The 15,760-nt window shown below is 39.2% G+C and overlaps 3 protein-coding genes across 3 annotated transcripts; 1 reads left to right on the top strand and 2 right to left on the bottom strand.

Moving 5' to 3' along the window:
* Positions 1 to 3,561: 3,561 nt before the first annotated feature.
* On the top strand, positions 3,562 to 7,938 carry LOC135663979 (protein DROOPING LEAF-like). Its single transcript, XM_065176904.1, has 7 exons — positions 3,562 to 3,816; positions 4,676 to 4,780; positions 5,104 to 5,218; positions 5,314 to 5,362; positions 7,362 to 7,437; positions 7,526 to 7,606; positions 7,713 to 7,938. Exons 1-7 carry the CDS (start codon positions 3,745 to 3,747, stop codon positions 7,779 to 7,781), a joined length of 567 nt encoding a protein of 188 aa, XP_065032976.1. The 5' UTR covers positions 3,562 to 3,744; the 3' UTR covers positions 7,782 to 7,938.
* A 1,274-nt stretch (positions 7,939 to 9,212) lies between these two features.
* Positions 9,213 to 11,915, bottom strand: LOC135663980 (glutaredoxin-like). Its single transcript, XM_065176905.1, has 4 exons — positions 11,778 to 11,915; positions 10,940 to 11,028; positions 9,786 to 9,884; positions 9,213 to 9,457 (listed from the first exon to the last, which is right to left on the bottom strand). The coding sequence occupies exons 1-4, from the start codon at positions 11,831 to 11,833 to the stop codon at positions 9,381 to 9,383; spliced, it is 321 nt and encodes a 106-aa protein (XP_065032977.1). The 5' UTR covers positions 11,834 to 11,915; the 3' UTR covers positions 9,213 to 9,380.
* A 780-nt stretch (positions 11,916 to 12,695) lies between these two features.
* LOC135663978 (uncharacterized) lies at positions 12,696 to 13,752 on the bottom strand. Its single transcript, XM_065176903.1, has one exon. It carries the CDS (start codon positions 13,704 to 13,706, stop codon positions 12,810 to 12,812), a length of 897 nt encoding a protein of 298 aa, XP_065032975.1. The 5' UTR covers positions 13,707 to 13,752; the 3' UTR covers positions 12,696 to 12,809.
* Between the last annotated feature and the right edge of the window lie 2,008 nt (positions 13,753 to 15,760).

The following is a 15,760-nucleotide window of genomic DNA, read 5'->3' as shown; positions in this document are numbered from 1 at the left end:
GATCCAAATTAATAACAATTGAATCATCAAATCCTTATATTTGCGACTAGATCAGTACATAAGTCAAATTTCTCATTCTCAGTGGTACATTTATATCTATTTCCAATAAGATCTTGAGCAATTTTATCCAAAAAAATGAAGTCGCAGGAAAAAGAAAGGAAAGTAAAATTGTAGTTCTCTCAGATAAAAAATGCTCCAGAAAAGTAGGTCTCAGAGGAATTTTTGGCTTGGTATTGTGGAAGCTTACTGAAAACCTCTTGCAGAGGAAAAAGCACACACACTGTTCCACTTGGCTAAAGCTTGATTAGTCTGACAGTAACAGGCAAAACACATGATGAATTTAATGATTTCATTCTCATGATCATCTCTTGAGGTATTGATCAGTAGCAGAATGTTGAGCATTATTCTCTTTATGCATCAGATGAGCTAAGGACACTGTATCAGTGTGCACATACCCTGTTTATCCCTAATTCACAACCAATATTAAACTAAATGGATGATATCTTGATTTGTCTTCTCATGAGATATAATATATATGACATCAAATTTCTGGTAGCCTCTGATAGACTATGAACAACTTTTAGCATACCAAATAAGAATCATAAGATACAGAAATTTACAATGTAAGTTCGTACCTCTCATGGATGGATCATGAACTCAGATCTGGTTGAGAGAACACCAAATCCAGGATAAACACCACCATTTCAGTGACAAGGTTCTCTCATCTCCATCCTCAGGATTCATCCGAGCCAGACCAGCTACACGCAGATCTGATCCAACACTCTGAACTGCCTGGTGTTCAGAGGAGGAAGAATGATCTTGTGGATCTTTATGGATGGGTAAAAAAGGACTCTCACCACTCTCAATCCTTCTCTTCCTAACTGTTCCTTCTATTTCAGTTCCTCTTTGTTGAAGCAATGCATTTGGTGAGGGGTAGTGAAGGAACAAAGGCAGGAAGTCTGAACATCACCCCTCAACCATCTCTGATGTGAAGGAAACTTCAAATGGGAATAGAAACAACAAAGATCAATTATATGTTTAGTAGGATAGTTTAACTACAACAAAGCTTTTTGTTAATCTTCAGATTTGAGAAACTACTACTAAATAGAACTTAGAAAAGCTAATCATCAAAATATGGTGTGTGAGTCTTGTGTTGTGTACACAAGAAACAAACGAATAGTATCTGGGTAATTAAAATGAACTGCTCTTGACTGATTTTTTCTTCCTTTTTTTTTGGTGCTGACAATGCAAATGAATTAAAAATTCTCCACATGAAGACATATGATTCCTTTGCTCATGTTTTGATATGGTTAATAGTTGGCAGCAAGTAGACAGTCTCTATCTGAAGAGTACTCCCCAACTTACTCCACAGAATTGGCCAGGCTGTTCCCTACTGCTGATTAGGGATGGCAAAAATGTTAGGTAGACTGGGGACAAGCATCAGCTATACTTCCTTTTGAAGTGAATTTGCTGCTCAGTACATCAACAACAACCAAAAGGATTTATTGATATGGTATGCAACAACCAAAAGATTTGAATGATTGTGAGATACCTCTAATGCATCATCTTTCAAATCTAATGGAAGTATCAAATTTATTTACCGAAGATGAAGGATCAAAATCTACAACATTTGTCTAGCGGTAGTGTTGTAGACCTACTTAACGAAAGTTGAGAGTTCAATATCTCATCTAATAAATTTTGGTCTAATGATAATATAGCAAACTCGTTTGCAAAATGATTAATGACTCGAAACTTGATTACGTAAATTTAGTCGGTTATCATTCTTTCTTTGTCTATTGAAAATAAGACTTTGGGATTTGATATTTTTGTTGCTTAGTTCATAAATCTACAAGTACAAACTACTAAGCTCTCATTTGTCACAATTAATAGGGGGAGAAAGAACCTTTGAAAAATAATCCACATATATAAATCACCATTGACTTTCTTTTTATTCGTCAAACATACCATTAATGTTTTGGCTAATGACTCGCGACTTGTCGATAAGACTATAACTTATCTAATTATACATGTAATACTCATAATCTATCAAGATATTAGGCTACATGTTTTATCAGGAAATATAATTTATCAAGAATTCTTGCAAAAACCTTTTGCTCTATCAAATTCAAAATATGTGCATTTTCCATTATCCGCATATGTTGTTAGCTTAAAGCTAAATTGCACACTTAGGCATGTCATTTAGCAACAGTATACAACATTTCACAGTTCATGGTGGAACAAAAATTCCATAAATTATTAGTATATTTAATCACTTGCATTAGATAAGAGATAAACGGTGGTATCGATAAGTTCTCCAAACTCATACGATTATTTTGTCTAATAAATATAATCATATCAATAAAATTAACATGATTTCTCATAGATGTCCCCATACCTACAAAGTTATGTATCATTTAAGATAATACATTTTAGTGGATAGAGTGCTTAGAGCTGCTTTTAGCTCCTTTGGGTTGTACGAACATGCAGTAGTTTTCCTTTGGGAAAGAAAACTACATGCCTCACGATGCTCAACACAACTAGATCAGGTGATCCGTAAGAGAGATCACATCACCCTGATAGATTTCGAAGATGTTTAGACATCAGAAGCATGTTTCGTGGATGGAACTCAACCCTATCGTCCATCCTCCAACTCAAGAACAGATCGAGCACCGATTCTTGCAATCCCCAAAATCGTCGTAAGGTTTGCTTCTGGCACCAAAATAGGTGTAGACGCCACTCATGAGAGTGTTGATTGCTGACGCCCCAATCAAACACAAGATAATGATTTCAAGCACCGAAAAAAATAAACAACAAAAATACACCATCGACGAGGAACTATGCATACACATCAAGAAAGAGTGTGTGGGTGGGGATTGGGATTGGGATTTCAAGCTGTCTCATCAAGCGGACGCTTTCTCAGGACATGAGAGAGAAGGAGAGGAGGAGGATAAATCCAGCGAAGATTGCAAGCTCTCCTCCCTCTCCTCTCCTCGAGCTGATCCTTTTCCGCTGAGCCTACAGATTCTGAGAGCCAAAAGGCTATGATGGAGACAAAGGCGTGGTTCTACGAAGCCGGCAAGTGTGTGGGCGCGTCGGAGTGCGCCCTTCTTTTACTCCTATGGGAAACCGAGGAATCGTCACATCACTTTGCGGCCCCTCAAGACACCGACAAGCGTATCCATCCCCTCCTCCAACTTCTCAGCTAAATCTTCTCGTGATAGGCGGAGTAAAGCTGTAGCTTAAGCCGCTTTAGTTCTTGTAATGGGATCCAATGCGGACCGCCGAAACACTTAATCCAAATCTTTCTCGTAAGCGCTTAAGCCAAAAGGGACGGACTCATAATTCGAATGATAATGATAACGAATTGTTCGTTTGGGTAATCGATAATAATCATAGACACGAGACATGATTTGATTTATATTCGACCGCACCCTTTGTTTTCCATGCAGCTTTTACCGAGATCTACAAGTCTTGAAGTCAAGATTTCTCTTGTCTTACAGTAGGAGGAGGAGGATGAAATGATCATGTCAAGATATCACGAGAAATTGGAAGGCAGACCAACTTTCTGCGCCATGGCTGGGTTGGCTTGGCCGTACGTTCCATGTGTGGGGTTCCCCCGGGCATTATTGCTGATACAGAAACCCTAGCCATGGCGCATGCCCATCACCACAGTCAGCACTTCTCTCCCTCCTCCTCGGCTTGCCTCTCCTCCTCCTCCTGCTCCTTTTTCTTCTTCCTGCAGTAATGGACTACTCGGTCTCTCCCACTGAGCACATCTGCTACGTGCGTTGCAGCTATTGCAACACAGTTCTTAAGGTAATTCCCTGGAGTAGAAGATTAAAGATGAACGTACCACAGCAATGCTGCTTTTGGGTGTACAAGAAAGATGTACATCAGAAAAGCATCCGCTTCAGCAAGCTTCTTGGTGTTTATTACCTCCGACACTACTTCACATCATATTTTTCTTTCTTCGTTTCCACCGATCTAAGGACCGGCACTCTTGGAGAAATTAAACTCGATCTCAATCTTTTAATCGTCTCATGTATGGATTTTAACTGATCATGTTGATATAGTGCTCTTGCTGTTCATGATGTGGTATCTACAGAGGAATCTTGATGCTTTCTAGGGTTTTTCCTGTCTCCTAGGAATATGAGTTTGTATGATCAAGATCTGCACATTTCTTCTGTCTTGGAGACAAAGATGGGGCCTTATGCATGCATGAGGAAGCTAAAGATGATTCCTAGAGATTTTTCACTCTCTCCTCTCTCTCTCTCTCTCTCTGTAGTTGCTACCGATGTAGTTCTAAGAGCAGTAGTTATAAGGTAGATATTATGCTCATTCTTCTGTGTCCTCGTCGCAGAATTAGAAGAACATAAATGTTCCCTCACCCAAATTCATCAGATCTTCGAATTAAGAACAGCATAAAGAAGATCCGCTCGACGGTGCTTCACCATTTAATCGATGAACCAAAGCTGATCTTATCTTAATTTGTAGAGTTTTGTCACAAACACACATCTCAGCATCCACCAATGCCAAAAAATGTGGAAAGAAAAAGGGCACTACTGGCAAAATAAGAGCTGAACGATGAGTTTCTATGATGCCACAAAGTGCAAACAACTTGTAGTTACTCCTTGCTCTCGAATGGTGACAGACTCTTCTTCCCTTTGCTTTGCAGGTTGGCGTCCCATCCAAGAGGATGATAGACACAGTAACCGTGAGATGCGGTCACTGCGACCATCTCTCCTTCCTCTGCCCCAGTGACCATCAGATGGCTCTTCAGGTTCGCTTCTCCTTGTCCATTAAATTTTCAGCACTCATACTACCGTGACAAGATGGTGTAAGGAGGTTCATAAACAAAACTATCATGCGGTAAACTTAGTCTTCTTTTTCTTCATCTCTTCTTCTGTTTGTTGTTAGCTTCACTTTCGATGAAGAACATTTTGATGTGACAAAATTGATTCTCATGTTTCTAGCTACACACTACTGGTTTGCAGGCCTACATTTATTTGTCCTGGATGTTGTTTTCTTACTGCTTAGGAAGAAGAAGAGAGAGGATGGGAGAGGTTATTATTTCTTATGACACTGCACTTTGTTTTGAATTAGGAGACTTGCACTGATTACATCAGGGGCATACCGTTGTCGTTGCCGCCGCCACCACCATCATCATCATCATCATTAAGAGAACAAATAATCCAAAAACCACCATTTGTCACGAAACGTAGGTTTTCGACTTTCACTTCATGTTGTTCTTCCTGTTCTTGCATAATTATTATGTACTTGTTAACGAAATTTTTGTTGATCTGTTGATGACAGCTCCTGAGAAGAAACACAGAATGCCTTCAGCCTATAATCGCTTCATGAGGTATGAGTTACAGACGATGTTATGCTACCATTCAATTACTGGTTCATTTTCTTAGATCACCATCATAAACCATAATCTAGTAGCTAAGTAAGATGTGAAGCATTCATATTAGAAAAAACCAGCTCAATCTGTCTTCGAGTTCATCACGGAAATCTCCTCCGCCATTATTCATACAAATAATTCTCAGTGTAGAATAACACTTCCTTTGAAGAAACAACTCCATGCTTCTTCTTCTTCTTTTTTTCTTCTCCTAATTAGCCTTTAAGTTTTTGACCATTGTCGAGTCATCTAAAAGCTTAAGTTGACATCAAGTCATTCAATCACTTGTATTCCATCACTTCCCTCATTTGTCTATATTATTCTGGATTAAATAGGAAGAATTACTATCTACTCAGACAAAACATATATTTCTAACCACTGTCAACATATCTAAGAACATAAGATGATTTATGTTTTGTTTACTTATATATTTAAACACCATACATTTCTAATTAATGTCAATTTAGTCCTTTCTCTTCTATGGTACATATCCGATCCATCCTCTAACGATGAAAGTGAAACCTTATTCGAGTCAAATGAGATCAGGAAATTGCAATGCTTAAATACACTACTGATAACAACATGCAAGACATGTTGTCTTGCTTCTGTCAACATACCTTAGATTAATACATGCTATGTTCTTCTGCCAATGCATGTAAAGTTAATCTTATCCTATTTCGAATCACGACGCCTACAATTTCTCAAAAAAATGAAAAGCCTTAATTCGGATGTTCATCGATCCTTATTATAGATTGTCAAAGTATAAACCAAGCTGACTAGTACATCACAGTGGAGTACTTGAAAGTTTAGCTACTGTTAGTGAACGAAAGTACCGTGGCTGATGAGTCAGCACAGTTAGGTCCGCGGGTCGACGTCGGAAACTTATGGTGGAAAGAATAGGATGATGAGGTGGCTGTGCCTCGTGGCTGTGCCTCGTGAGCATCTCGGGCGAGGGTCGAATCGATGGGGTCGATTGAGTCCTCGTGAGTGGTGGTTGGCACTCTAAGTCTTGCTGACTTGAGTGTTGTTTGTGGTGGGTTGAGCCCTCTCGTCCCAGGGTGGTTGGTTACTTTTCTTCGCGACGTGGGTGTGCCCTTGGGAAGGGGGGTGCAAACTGGCATTGATCAGGATCCGGGCCGACGGGCCACCCTCTGCGCACCGGATGACGACTTCGGGGTGAAGACACCCGCCGCTCGGGGGTGCCCACCTTCCTGCAAAATAACCATCGTCGCGTGCTTCCTGACTTTGGCCCCTTCGACGAGCAAGTCAGTTTCGTCTGCCTTTTTCCTTTTTTTCTCCCCTCTTGGCCGCGCGTCGGACATAGGTTTTTATACCTGTGTGCGAGGGTTGGTTGTGCCTCGGTTCGACGTGGCCATCGACTTTCATGAGGGCGGGACGACTTCTCTGATGAGATGGCGTCTCTAGGGGTGCTTGAGCGGCGTCAGACGACACCACCTCGGGCTCTCGGGGCAGTCAAGTCACACAGTGTATCGGTACCGAACCTGACGTGGGGTGCACCCCATGGTTCTGATGGCGTGTGGCATCGAGTTCACGGCTGATGGCGTGTGATGTTGCTGTGATTCATCTAGGACCAAAATATGCCCTATCAGCTGCTCTCCTAACATATGAGGCAAATTTGTAGTACAAATTGGGAAGAAGACCATGCACACATTAGGAGAAATAAACGACTTAGTAATCAGATATGATCTAAAGTGTCATGAGCTAAAAAGAAAAAAAAAATTAAGGATCAGTTTTTGATATTATCATTAAAATCCATCATCTTAAGTTAGAATTGAAGTTCTATAAATTTTCTTCATCTTTAACTACAACCTTAGTGCAGTCCATATCATGTGCCATCAAAATTGGGACTGCAGTCAAAAGCTAGATAGCTAGCTAGCTAATCCCTCCCTCTTGAGCTTGTAAGTATTGTTGCTGAAGTTTACTCTCCATATCATCACAGAGAGGAAATACAGCGAATTAAAGCAGCAAAACCTGATATTCCACACCGAGAAGCTTTCAGCAAGGCCTCGAAGAACGTGAGTTATCGAACAAATAATGTACAGATATAATCTTCATCAGATATCAGTAGTAGTACTCATACTGTTTTTGTTGCGAGAAATAAAGTGGGCTAGGTGTGATCCTCGTCGGTCGACCTCGGTTTCGATCTCTGGTGCTAAGAGTAAGCCGGCTTCTGTTCCTCAAGTGGTAAATCCAATCTTTGCTCTGGAAAGAGAGCATAAGCCTTTCTTCTCTTACCGTTAGGAAGCAGTTCTGTAGCATGATTAATTGTTTGTGTTCTCTTTTCTTGAAGATAAAGGAAAGCAGTTGCCCTATAGTGGAAAGCTCCAGCATTTACAAGCAAATGGAGCAGAAGGAATAGGTTCTCGATCAGCTCATGGAGCTCTTTCTCTTTCTCGGTGATATGCTGATATGGTGTTAATTATTATTGTTGGATCTTGTCCTCTCTCTATCTAGCCATAACTAAATATCTGTAAAGCTGTAGTATTTCCAGTTTTATGTATGCATTTGTGAACGAAGAGGAATGTACAGCTGTGGTTTGTATATATGAATTGTTATTATCCAGACCTAAGATGATCTACAATCTATTATTGGGTAAGTGCCAAGTTCATGCCAACATAAATATAGATTATAACTTACGAGCATTTCTTGGGTATAACTTTTGAACATATTATATTTAAATTTTTTTTTGGTTAAATGTTATAGATTACGAACCGACATCAAAAATACTATGTACAAAAAATATCTTATTATTTTGTTTAGTAATTAATATGTTTTAATTTTTTGTTTCATTCATATCGTGCGCTGCATTCATATCGATAGCAATAATGTAAATGAAAATGTGACATCTTACTATATACAAATTGTTGAAAAGGTGGCATATTTGTGTTAAGTTTGTTGTTTTTCTTGGTGTCTCACCTGGACAAGTTCTCTAAAGATCATTTTCTTCTGACACATTATTCTCACTATGATCCCAAGATCAGATGCTCTTATATATATACAACAAAAATTCTTATCTGAAATAGAAAGCAGCCGATATTTCTTTTTAGAAGAACTGCTCAACCAATCAGATTATGTTCATGCATAATATGTCTCTAAGCGTCCTCTCTTGTGGCTCATAAATTGTCTTTAGTTGAAACTGATAGTATGCTAATTTGGTGTCACTGCTTCTTTTGATTCCTTAAAAGACTATACTTATTCAACAGACAGCTATAATAGAAGGGAGAATTGACCAAAGAAATAGCTGTTTATGTGGTTGCATAGGAATTGCTTTGACTAAAAACAGTTTGAGAGTGATGAGGTCCAAAGAGAAAGGATGAGTATTATCCCACATAATTTTGTGCAGTCAACTTACATTTTTAACCAAGTATAACAGACAGTAGGACTAATACTTCGAGTGTCACCATAGCAGCATAATACATATGAGACCCTATCCATCATATAGCATTTATGATGATCTTATGTCATGGGCCTATGGAATTACTTCATGCAGCCAAGACAGATGGAACCTATAAGCTAATCCATATCGCGTATCATGGAAAATATTTTTCATATCACAAGATGTGGAAACTATATCATGGAGATGATACATAGCCCCTGATTCAAACAAGATATTTTTCCCATGACAAATAGTTTGATGACCACAACAATCACTCCAAAATGGTGCCAAAATAGAGGTGTCATCAGTCTAAAGACTCTAAACTACTTAATACGATACCAACATCATAAGACCGGCAGATGAATGCTCATAAAAGGAAGCAGAATTATGATCCAGGAGGAAAAAGGCAACACATACAGTACACAGCATCAACACATTTAACAGTGGCAACCACAACTCTTGTTGACAAAATGTTCAACAACTGTGTTATAAAACATTAAGTCTTGAACTCATAGAGTTCCCAATATCTTATTCTGGAAAGGCTAAGACCTAGATCAGACAGCACACTAGCATTTAGACAGGCTATGCTGCATTGGCAAGGGCACCAGCCTCAATTAGCAGAGGTTCCAGTTTACCTTGTTGATGCTTTGCCAGGGTATCTGTTGAAACACAAGTCAATCAGAAAGCTCAAAGACCTGAAAAGGCTAATTGAATATACACATAAATTAGGCCATTTTTCATCTACACTCATGAATATATATGTTCCTTATCAATGGTCAAGTATACTTTGTAATTCTCATGTTATATGATATACTTTGAACAGAATTTCTTGGAATGCAATTTAACATTCTAAAAAGGATTTTAAGATGAATCAACCATCAATCAAATATAAAATCAGAGGCTTTCAGTATAAAAATAGAGAGGAAAGGGAGGAAATATAGTTCTGCTGCAAATTTACACAGGAAAATGAAAGGACAAGGGACATACCATCACAGCCACCAATATGTTTCCCCCCAATAAAAACATTTGGAACAGTCCTCTGACCAGTCCATTCTGCCAGTGCTGCTTGGATATCAGATCCATCACCTTAATAGAAAAAAATTCAAGGCATCAAAGGAATTTTAGATTAGAGCCAATGCTAGCATCAAACATAGTGGGATGACTGGACAATATTCACAAAAAAATAAAAAGAAACTGTTGATTAATGAAATTTCCAATCCATGAAATAATACGGCTGAAATTTCAGTTTACCGCTGTGAATATTGCTTCTCAGGAAGGCTAATGTAAAAAGTTCACCAAGACCAAGTAAGCTCAGACCCAGTCTACTTTGCAGAAAGCATTAAACTCTATAGTTTATGCATAAGCTACAATCCATAAAAAGAGAAAGTATTCATAAAAGATCTCTCTTGTTCCTCAGATGAAATTGGAAGTTGGAACCCCTCCACTGCTTCTATGGAAGAGAACATAAACAAGGAATTTCAATTGCAAATTCCATTCCTCACCTTATGGCCCAACAAATACTATATTATGAACAACAAACTAATGCTGGATACAAAATAGAGTACAATCACAATCTAAAGGTGGAAAAATCTTTGGCTACAATCAATCAGATACCTAAATTAGAAAAAAAAGGCCACCAAACAAATAAGCATACAAATTACATCTACTGCCACGTAAGAAAAAACACAGGAAAGATCACCCACATGTCATCACATCATGACCTTCAACTACTCATACCATCAGTAATCTGTATTCAAATATGTTACTTAATTGGTCAGCAAGTCCTAAAAATGTGTACGATTCGCCACTAAGGCCTTTTATAAAGCTTTGATTAATGTTTCCTATAGTTTGAAAATCCAAAATGTACAGAAGATTGTTAGTGATATGATTAGTTTACCACTTCTATAAAGTACTATTACTGTGACCATTTCAATCTATCAAATCCTCGCCTTGATCTGAAGAGCACTCTGTAAATCTAATTTGAGATCTCAAACAGGAACAGAACACTTGAATCGGATAAGACAACAAGACATACCATACAAACATTTCCTTGAGAGTTCATACAGTCACCAAAAGTGAAATAAAGTGCATGTTATGACCAGAAATAGCCAGAGAAAAAGGTCCACGTAGAGAATACTCACTCTCAACATCCAACTCAATTGCCTTGTACCTGGCCCCCAACTGATCTAGCAACTTCTTCACCCTTACGCAGAATGGGCAGAATGTCTTGCTGCAACCAGCAAAATATCAAGCTCAACTCCAAGCCAACCATGCCACAAGGTGGAAATGGAAACATCCACATTAAAGATGAGCAAAATTGGATTAGGCAAACAAGAACACAAAAGCAGAGCTTTTTATCCCTTTTCCATAACAAGAGAGAGGAAAAAGCTGATAGAATATAAACGATTTTGGTCCTTTTAGCGAAACATACGCAATAATAAAAAATCGAGGGTTGATACCGGAAACAAAACAAAAACTGAGGGATCATAAACACAGATTAAAAAAAACGATTTCATGTCTTTTTACCGATCAAAAAAGAAATTGCAGAGTTACAGTCGACAATAAAAAAACCACCGCTGTAGTCTGCAGGTTATGAAAGAAGGACAAAGATTTTTTGCCCGATCGAAAGAGGACAACAGACTCAAACACACAGGCGAGAATCAAAGATCGACTCTGCACCATCAAGATTTCGGCCCATTTTCCCATCAAAACAAGGAAGAAAACATTAAAGGAATCTTTTTTTTTTTTTTTTGTGATGGGATGATCAACATGGTCGAGAATAAAAAACTAGCTTAGATCCATGAAGATTTCGGCCTCCTTTTTTTCCCCAATTAAACGAGGAGAACAGAAGTTAAACACGGTCGCGAATCAAAAGGCAACTCTGCACCGCCACCCCTCTTCACCGATCAACAAGACGGAACAAACCAAAAAAGGAATTAAAGGTAGGGAAGTGATGGATAAGGAGAGGACGATCTAGACCTGAAGACCACGACAGGGTTGGAGGAAACGGTTTCCTTAGCCTTTTCGAGAGCCATGATGTCCACTGCTCGCTCAATTCCAGCCGCTGCCCGCCGCTACCTATGCCGACGCTCCTCCTCACTGTTCCTGGGAGTTGACGAAGTGGGTCATAAATAGGCCACGTTCACTAGCTTCCGCGACCGATCTTGGACACGTGTCAGTACACACCCCCCTCTCCTTAACCCGGCCCGTGGGTCAAATTTGACGGGCCCGGTCTAAATCTTAATAAAATAAAAATGTATATACAAAAACACTTCGGATAGTCTTCAATTGCTAATATGATATTTATATTTAAAGTATTATTATATACATGCTTTGATATAATATTTTTATTTAAAATAGCATATTTTTCCTTAATAATTATATATATAATATATATATTTATATTATGATCCTCCGTATATATTTCTTCCTTCAACATTCATCCAAAAATAGCTAAGATTAGCAGTGTCATACTATAATTAATGTTAGTTGTTTCAAGACAGAAAATAGAAAAAGCTTTTCAATTTTGGAAGGATATAATATGCATAAAACTTTGTTAGAAGCATTTAAGTTAATGGTTAGCTGTTTCATAGATTAAAGTCAAATGAACCTTTTATTTCTCATGTTTATTATATGGTCATGAGAATTTTGCATATGCATTCTTGTAAATTATATAGATACATAATATATATATACATATATACAAGTATGAGGAATTCAAAGATGATATCTTTGATTCCTGATAACTCTGAGAGAAGTAAAAATATATTTTTCTACCAAAAAATAACTTTGGCTCAAAAGATTACTATATAGACATCAGAAAACACAGCAGAAAAAAACTTTAGATTAACTCTATCCAATTCTCTGTTTTCTTCCTCGATGATGACTATTTGGTTTTCTCCTTTATAGAGTTAGGATTTGTCTTAATCGAATCAACCCTGCCGTCTCATTGCAAAAGTAAATGCGCAACATTAATGTCTTTTCATAGACTAATTGTGCAAAATATAGCGCTCAAACGTGCACATCATCTTTCTCTTCCGACTTGCAGCTCTTCACAAAATTGCAGGTAATGATGGTATCAAAGACCAGGAGGAGGGAGTACGAGTAGGCGATGGACACAGCCTCCAAAATGGCCAATGGTTGCAGCTTCCCACCGGACTCAGAGTATGGCCTAATGACTCTACAATGGAAGAGAGCTTCCATGGCGGCCGCTCCGAGACTCGCAGGCAGAGCCAGAGTGATGGCGGTGGCCATCTTCCCATGGACCAGCACAAGGGCCTCGAGGATGCACAGGTACCCTCCGGTGTTCTCGGCGGCAGAGATGATCGTCGCCATGTTGCATGTGATGAGAGCATGGGCGAGCACCAACGAGTAGAGAATGACGCCTGCGACGGAAATGGCCAGCGTGAGGCTGCTCGACGCGAGGTCGAGGACGTCCGCGGCGTTGAAGGCCAAGAAGAGGAGGGACAAGACGGCAGCGTTGGCGGCGAGAACGAGGAAGGAGTTGCAGAGGTACGTGAGCACAAGAGAGGGGTAGAGACGGAGGAGCGAAGCGAGCGAAGGCAGTTTGCCGTGGATCGTCTGAAACACCGATGCTTTTGCTAGGATCAACGAGGTGGCGCCGAGGGGGAGAGCGGCGACGAAGGAGAAGGCGGCCTGCGAGAGCTTGACGTTGAGGAGGGCGAAGAAGTGCGAGGAGGGAAAGCCGGAAGCTTCGAAGAGCAGCCAAAGGCGGGAAGAGATCGCCGGTAGAAGATAAGGAGGAGAAGAAGAAGAAGAAGAAGACTGAGAGAGAAGAGTGGCAATGGAGTAGGGGAAGACGAGGAGTGCAGCGGTGGAGATGAAGGTGTGGTAGCTCAAGAAGAAGGCATGGAAGGAGGTCCTTAAGATCTTGATGGCCTCTCCCATGGTTTGTGCAGGGTCGAGGAGCTTCCAAGGTTTGTCCAGTGGTGTTCGAACATGGAGTCCTTTTTCTATGGGGAAGAAGAGTCTCTCATGGTGGTTATGATGTGGTAATGCCAACCACCAAAATAAGAGCTAACAATGGGTGAAACAAAATCCAAGCTTGGTGTGTGCCAAAGTGATTGGCTTAAGATTGAAGCGAGCTTTGCTTTGTTTTGAAGCCATTTGAACAAACACCCCATATTATCGAAGCAGAAGCAGCAGCAGCAGCAACAACAACAACAAAAAGGAGAAGTCATTGTCCATGGTCTGCCAATGGTTCCTCAAATTCAGAAGCTGGATCTCATCTGATGTTGATATAAACATATATTTTGTTTCATCTAATGACTTGAGAATTTAGATGACAAAATTTAAAATGGTATAAGAGCTAAGAATCCTGTGTTCAGATCTTACTGGTGCCAGGAATATATAATCATACATGATTTCTTATCTGATAGCTTAAGTATTTTTTTAGGTAAATTAAAGATGATTAAAATTTGAAGGACAATAACATGCTGCTGAAGCACAAGATTAGGGTGAGAAGAGGTGAATTGGAAAGTTAGGTGCAAATCGATAGCTGGTTAGGTGGTTGAGGAAATTAGCTTTGACTAAGATGATCAACTCCACTCTCAACTTTGAAATGATCACCTTCCAGTGAGACTATAATAGCTTACCCAAAGTTTTCTTGTCAGTGTAAAAAATGGGATCCTCTTAAATTGGATGAGACATGAGTTAATCTATGATCTTATCACTCCTCATGCTTAGGTGAAAAACAGATTGAAACCCCATTTATGAAACTTAAGTTGATCAGATATAATTTGTTTTCTTGCATTGTCTCAAAATGATCTGAATATGGCACCTTCTGTCCTGATATCACCTTAAATTGTTTGATCAATACTACTACATCTAAAGTGATGTCTTGAATGAAAGAGGTAGAAATAGGTTGTGCCAAGACTAGAGATGTAATCAGCAGTCCTGATGTCAGGATGTTAAGAAGGTGCTGAGTGCATACAAGGAAGATTTATGTTCATATCATGCAAGGCAACATAATCACTTAAGTTCATCAACAAGTAGGCAATTTCAAGCCATGAAGAGCAAGTGATATAGCAGGAGAATCCAAACACCAAAGTGAGCAAAAAGAAGAGGCCATTGTGAGGCTGGTGATCGGTCCTGTCCACCATGTTATCATGTGTGTCAACAGGAGGGATAGAAAAGTTCTTCTTGGTGGGAGGTCAAATAATTTGGTGGTGGACATCCTCAAGGTTTCTGGAACTAGATCAATCACTTGTATGATCTATTAGAGACTGGCAGTAAGTATTACTTTATGCAAAAAAATAAAAATAAAAAGAAGACTGTTTATGCAAAAAAGCAATCCAAATAGATATTGTATTGTGGGTGAAGAAATGATCATGTTCTGAATTTATAGAATCCAAGGGAGTGTACATCTATCTATTCAGAAAAGAAATTGTCATATCCCGAATGATATATATTCAAAAAGTCACATATCTTTAGTTTTAATCATTAGAAAATATGACTACTCAAACAAGGCATTTTCGCGTAGTCTGATAGAATGTAAACAATTTGTTAAATCATCTCCTAAATTTCACATATGTTCTAAATGTTTTGAATGTGGGTCACATTAATTCTAACACCAGTATTTTGATTTAACATAGAGATTTGTTTGGTGTGGAGGTACCCAATTGTGCTCCTCTCTTATGAGGTAGGTAGGTCACCTATTGATAATTGATCAACTTTTAGCTACATGGGTTCTACTTGTTTAATTGTTGTAAAGCAAGAAAGCAGAAGGTGGTGGACCTACTCATTTGACAGAAAATACTGGCCTTGTGCAACAGAAGGTATGCTTTGTCCACTGTGGTTTCATCCCCCATGTTCTCCTGGAACAAATAACAGCAGTCTGATAGGCATTTCCCAGGCAAAATGCTGAAGCATACAAGAGAAAGAAAGATCAAATAATATACAAGTTGAATAGGGAGTTGAGCAGAGGTAAAGGCATGATGTAG

Source organism: Musa acuminata, unplaced genomic scaffold, assembly GCF_036884655.1.
Source record: "Musa acuminata AAA Group cultivar baxijiao unplaced genomic scaffold, Cavendish_Baxijiao_AAA HiC_scaffold_778, whole genome shotgun sequence".
Lineage (NCBI taxonomy): Eukaryota > Viridiplantae > Streptophyta > Magnoliopsida > Zingiberales > Musaceae > Musa > Musa acuminata.
Note: the sequence above shows the minus strand (reverse complement) of the source record. Positions and strands in the feature narration are given on the sequence as shown.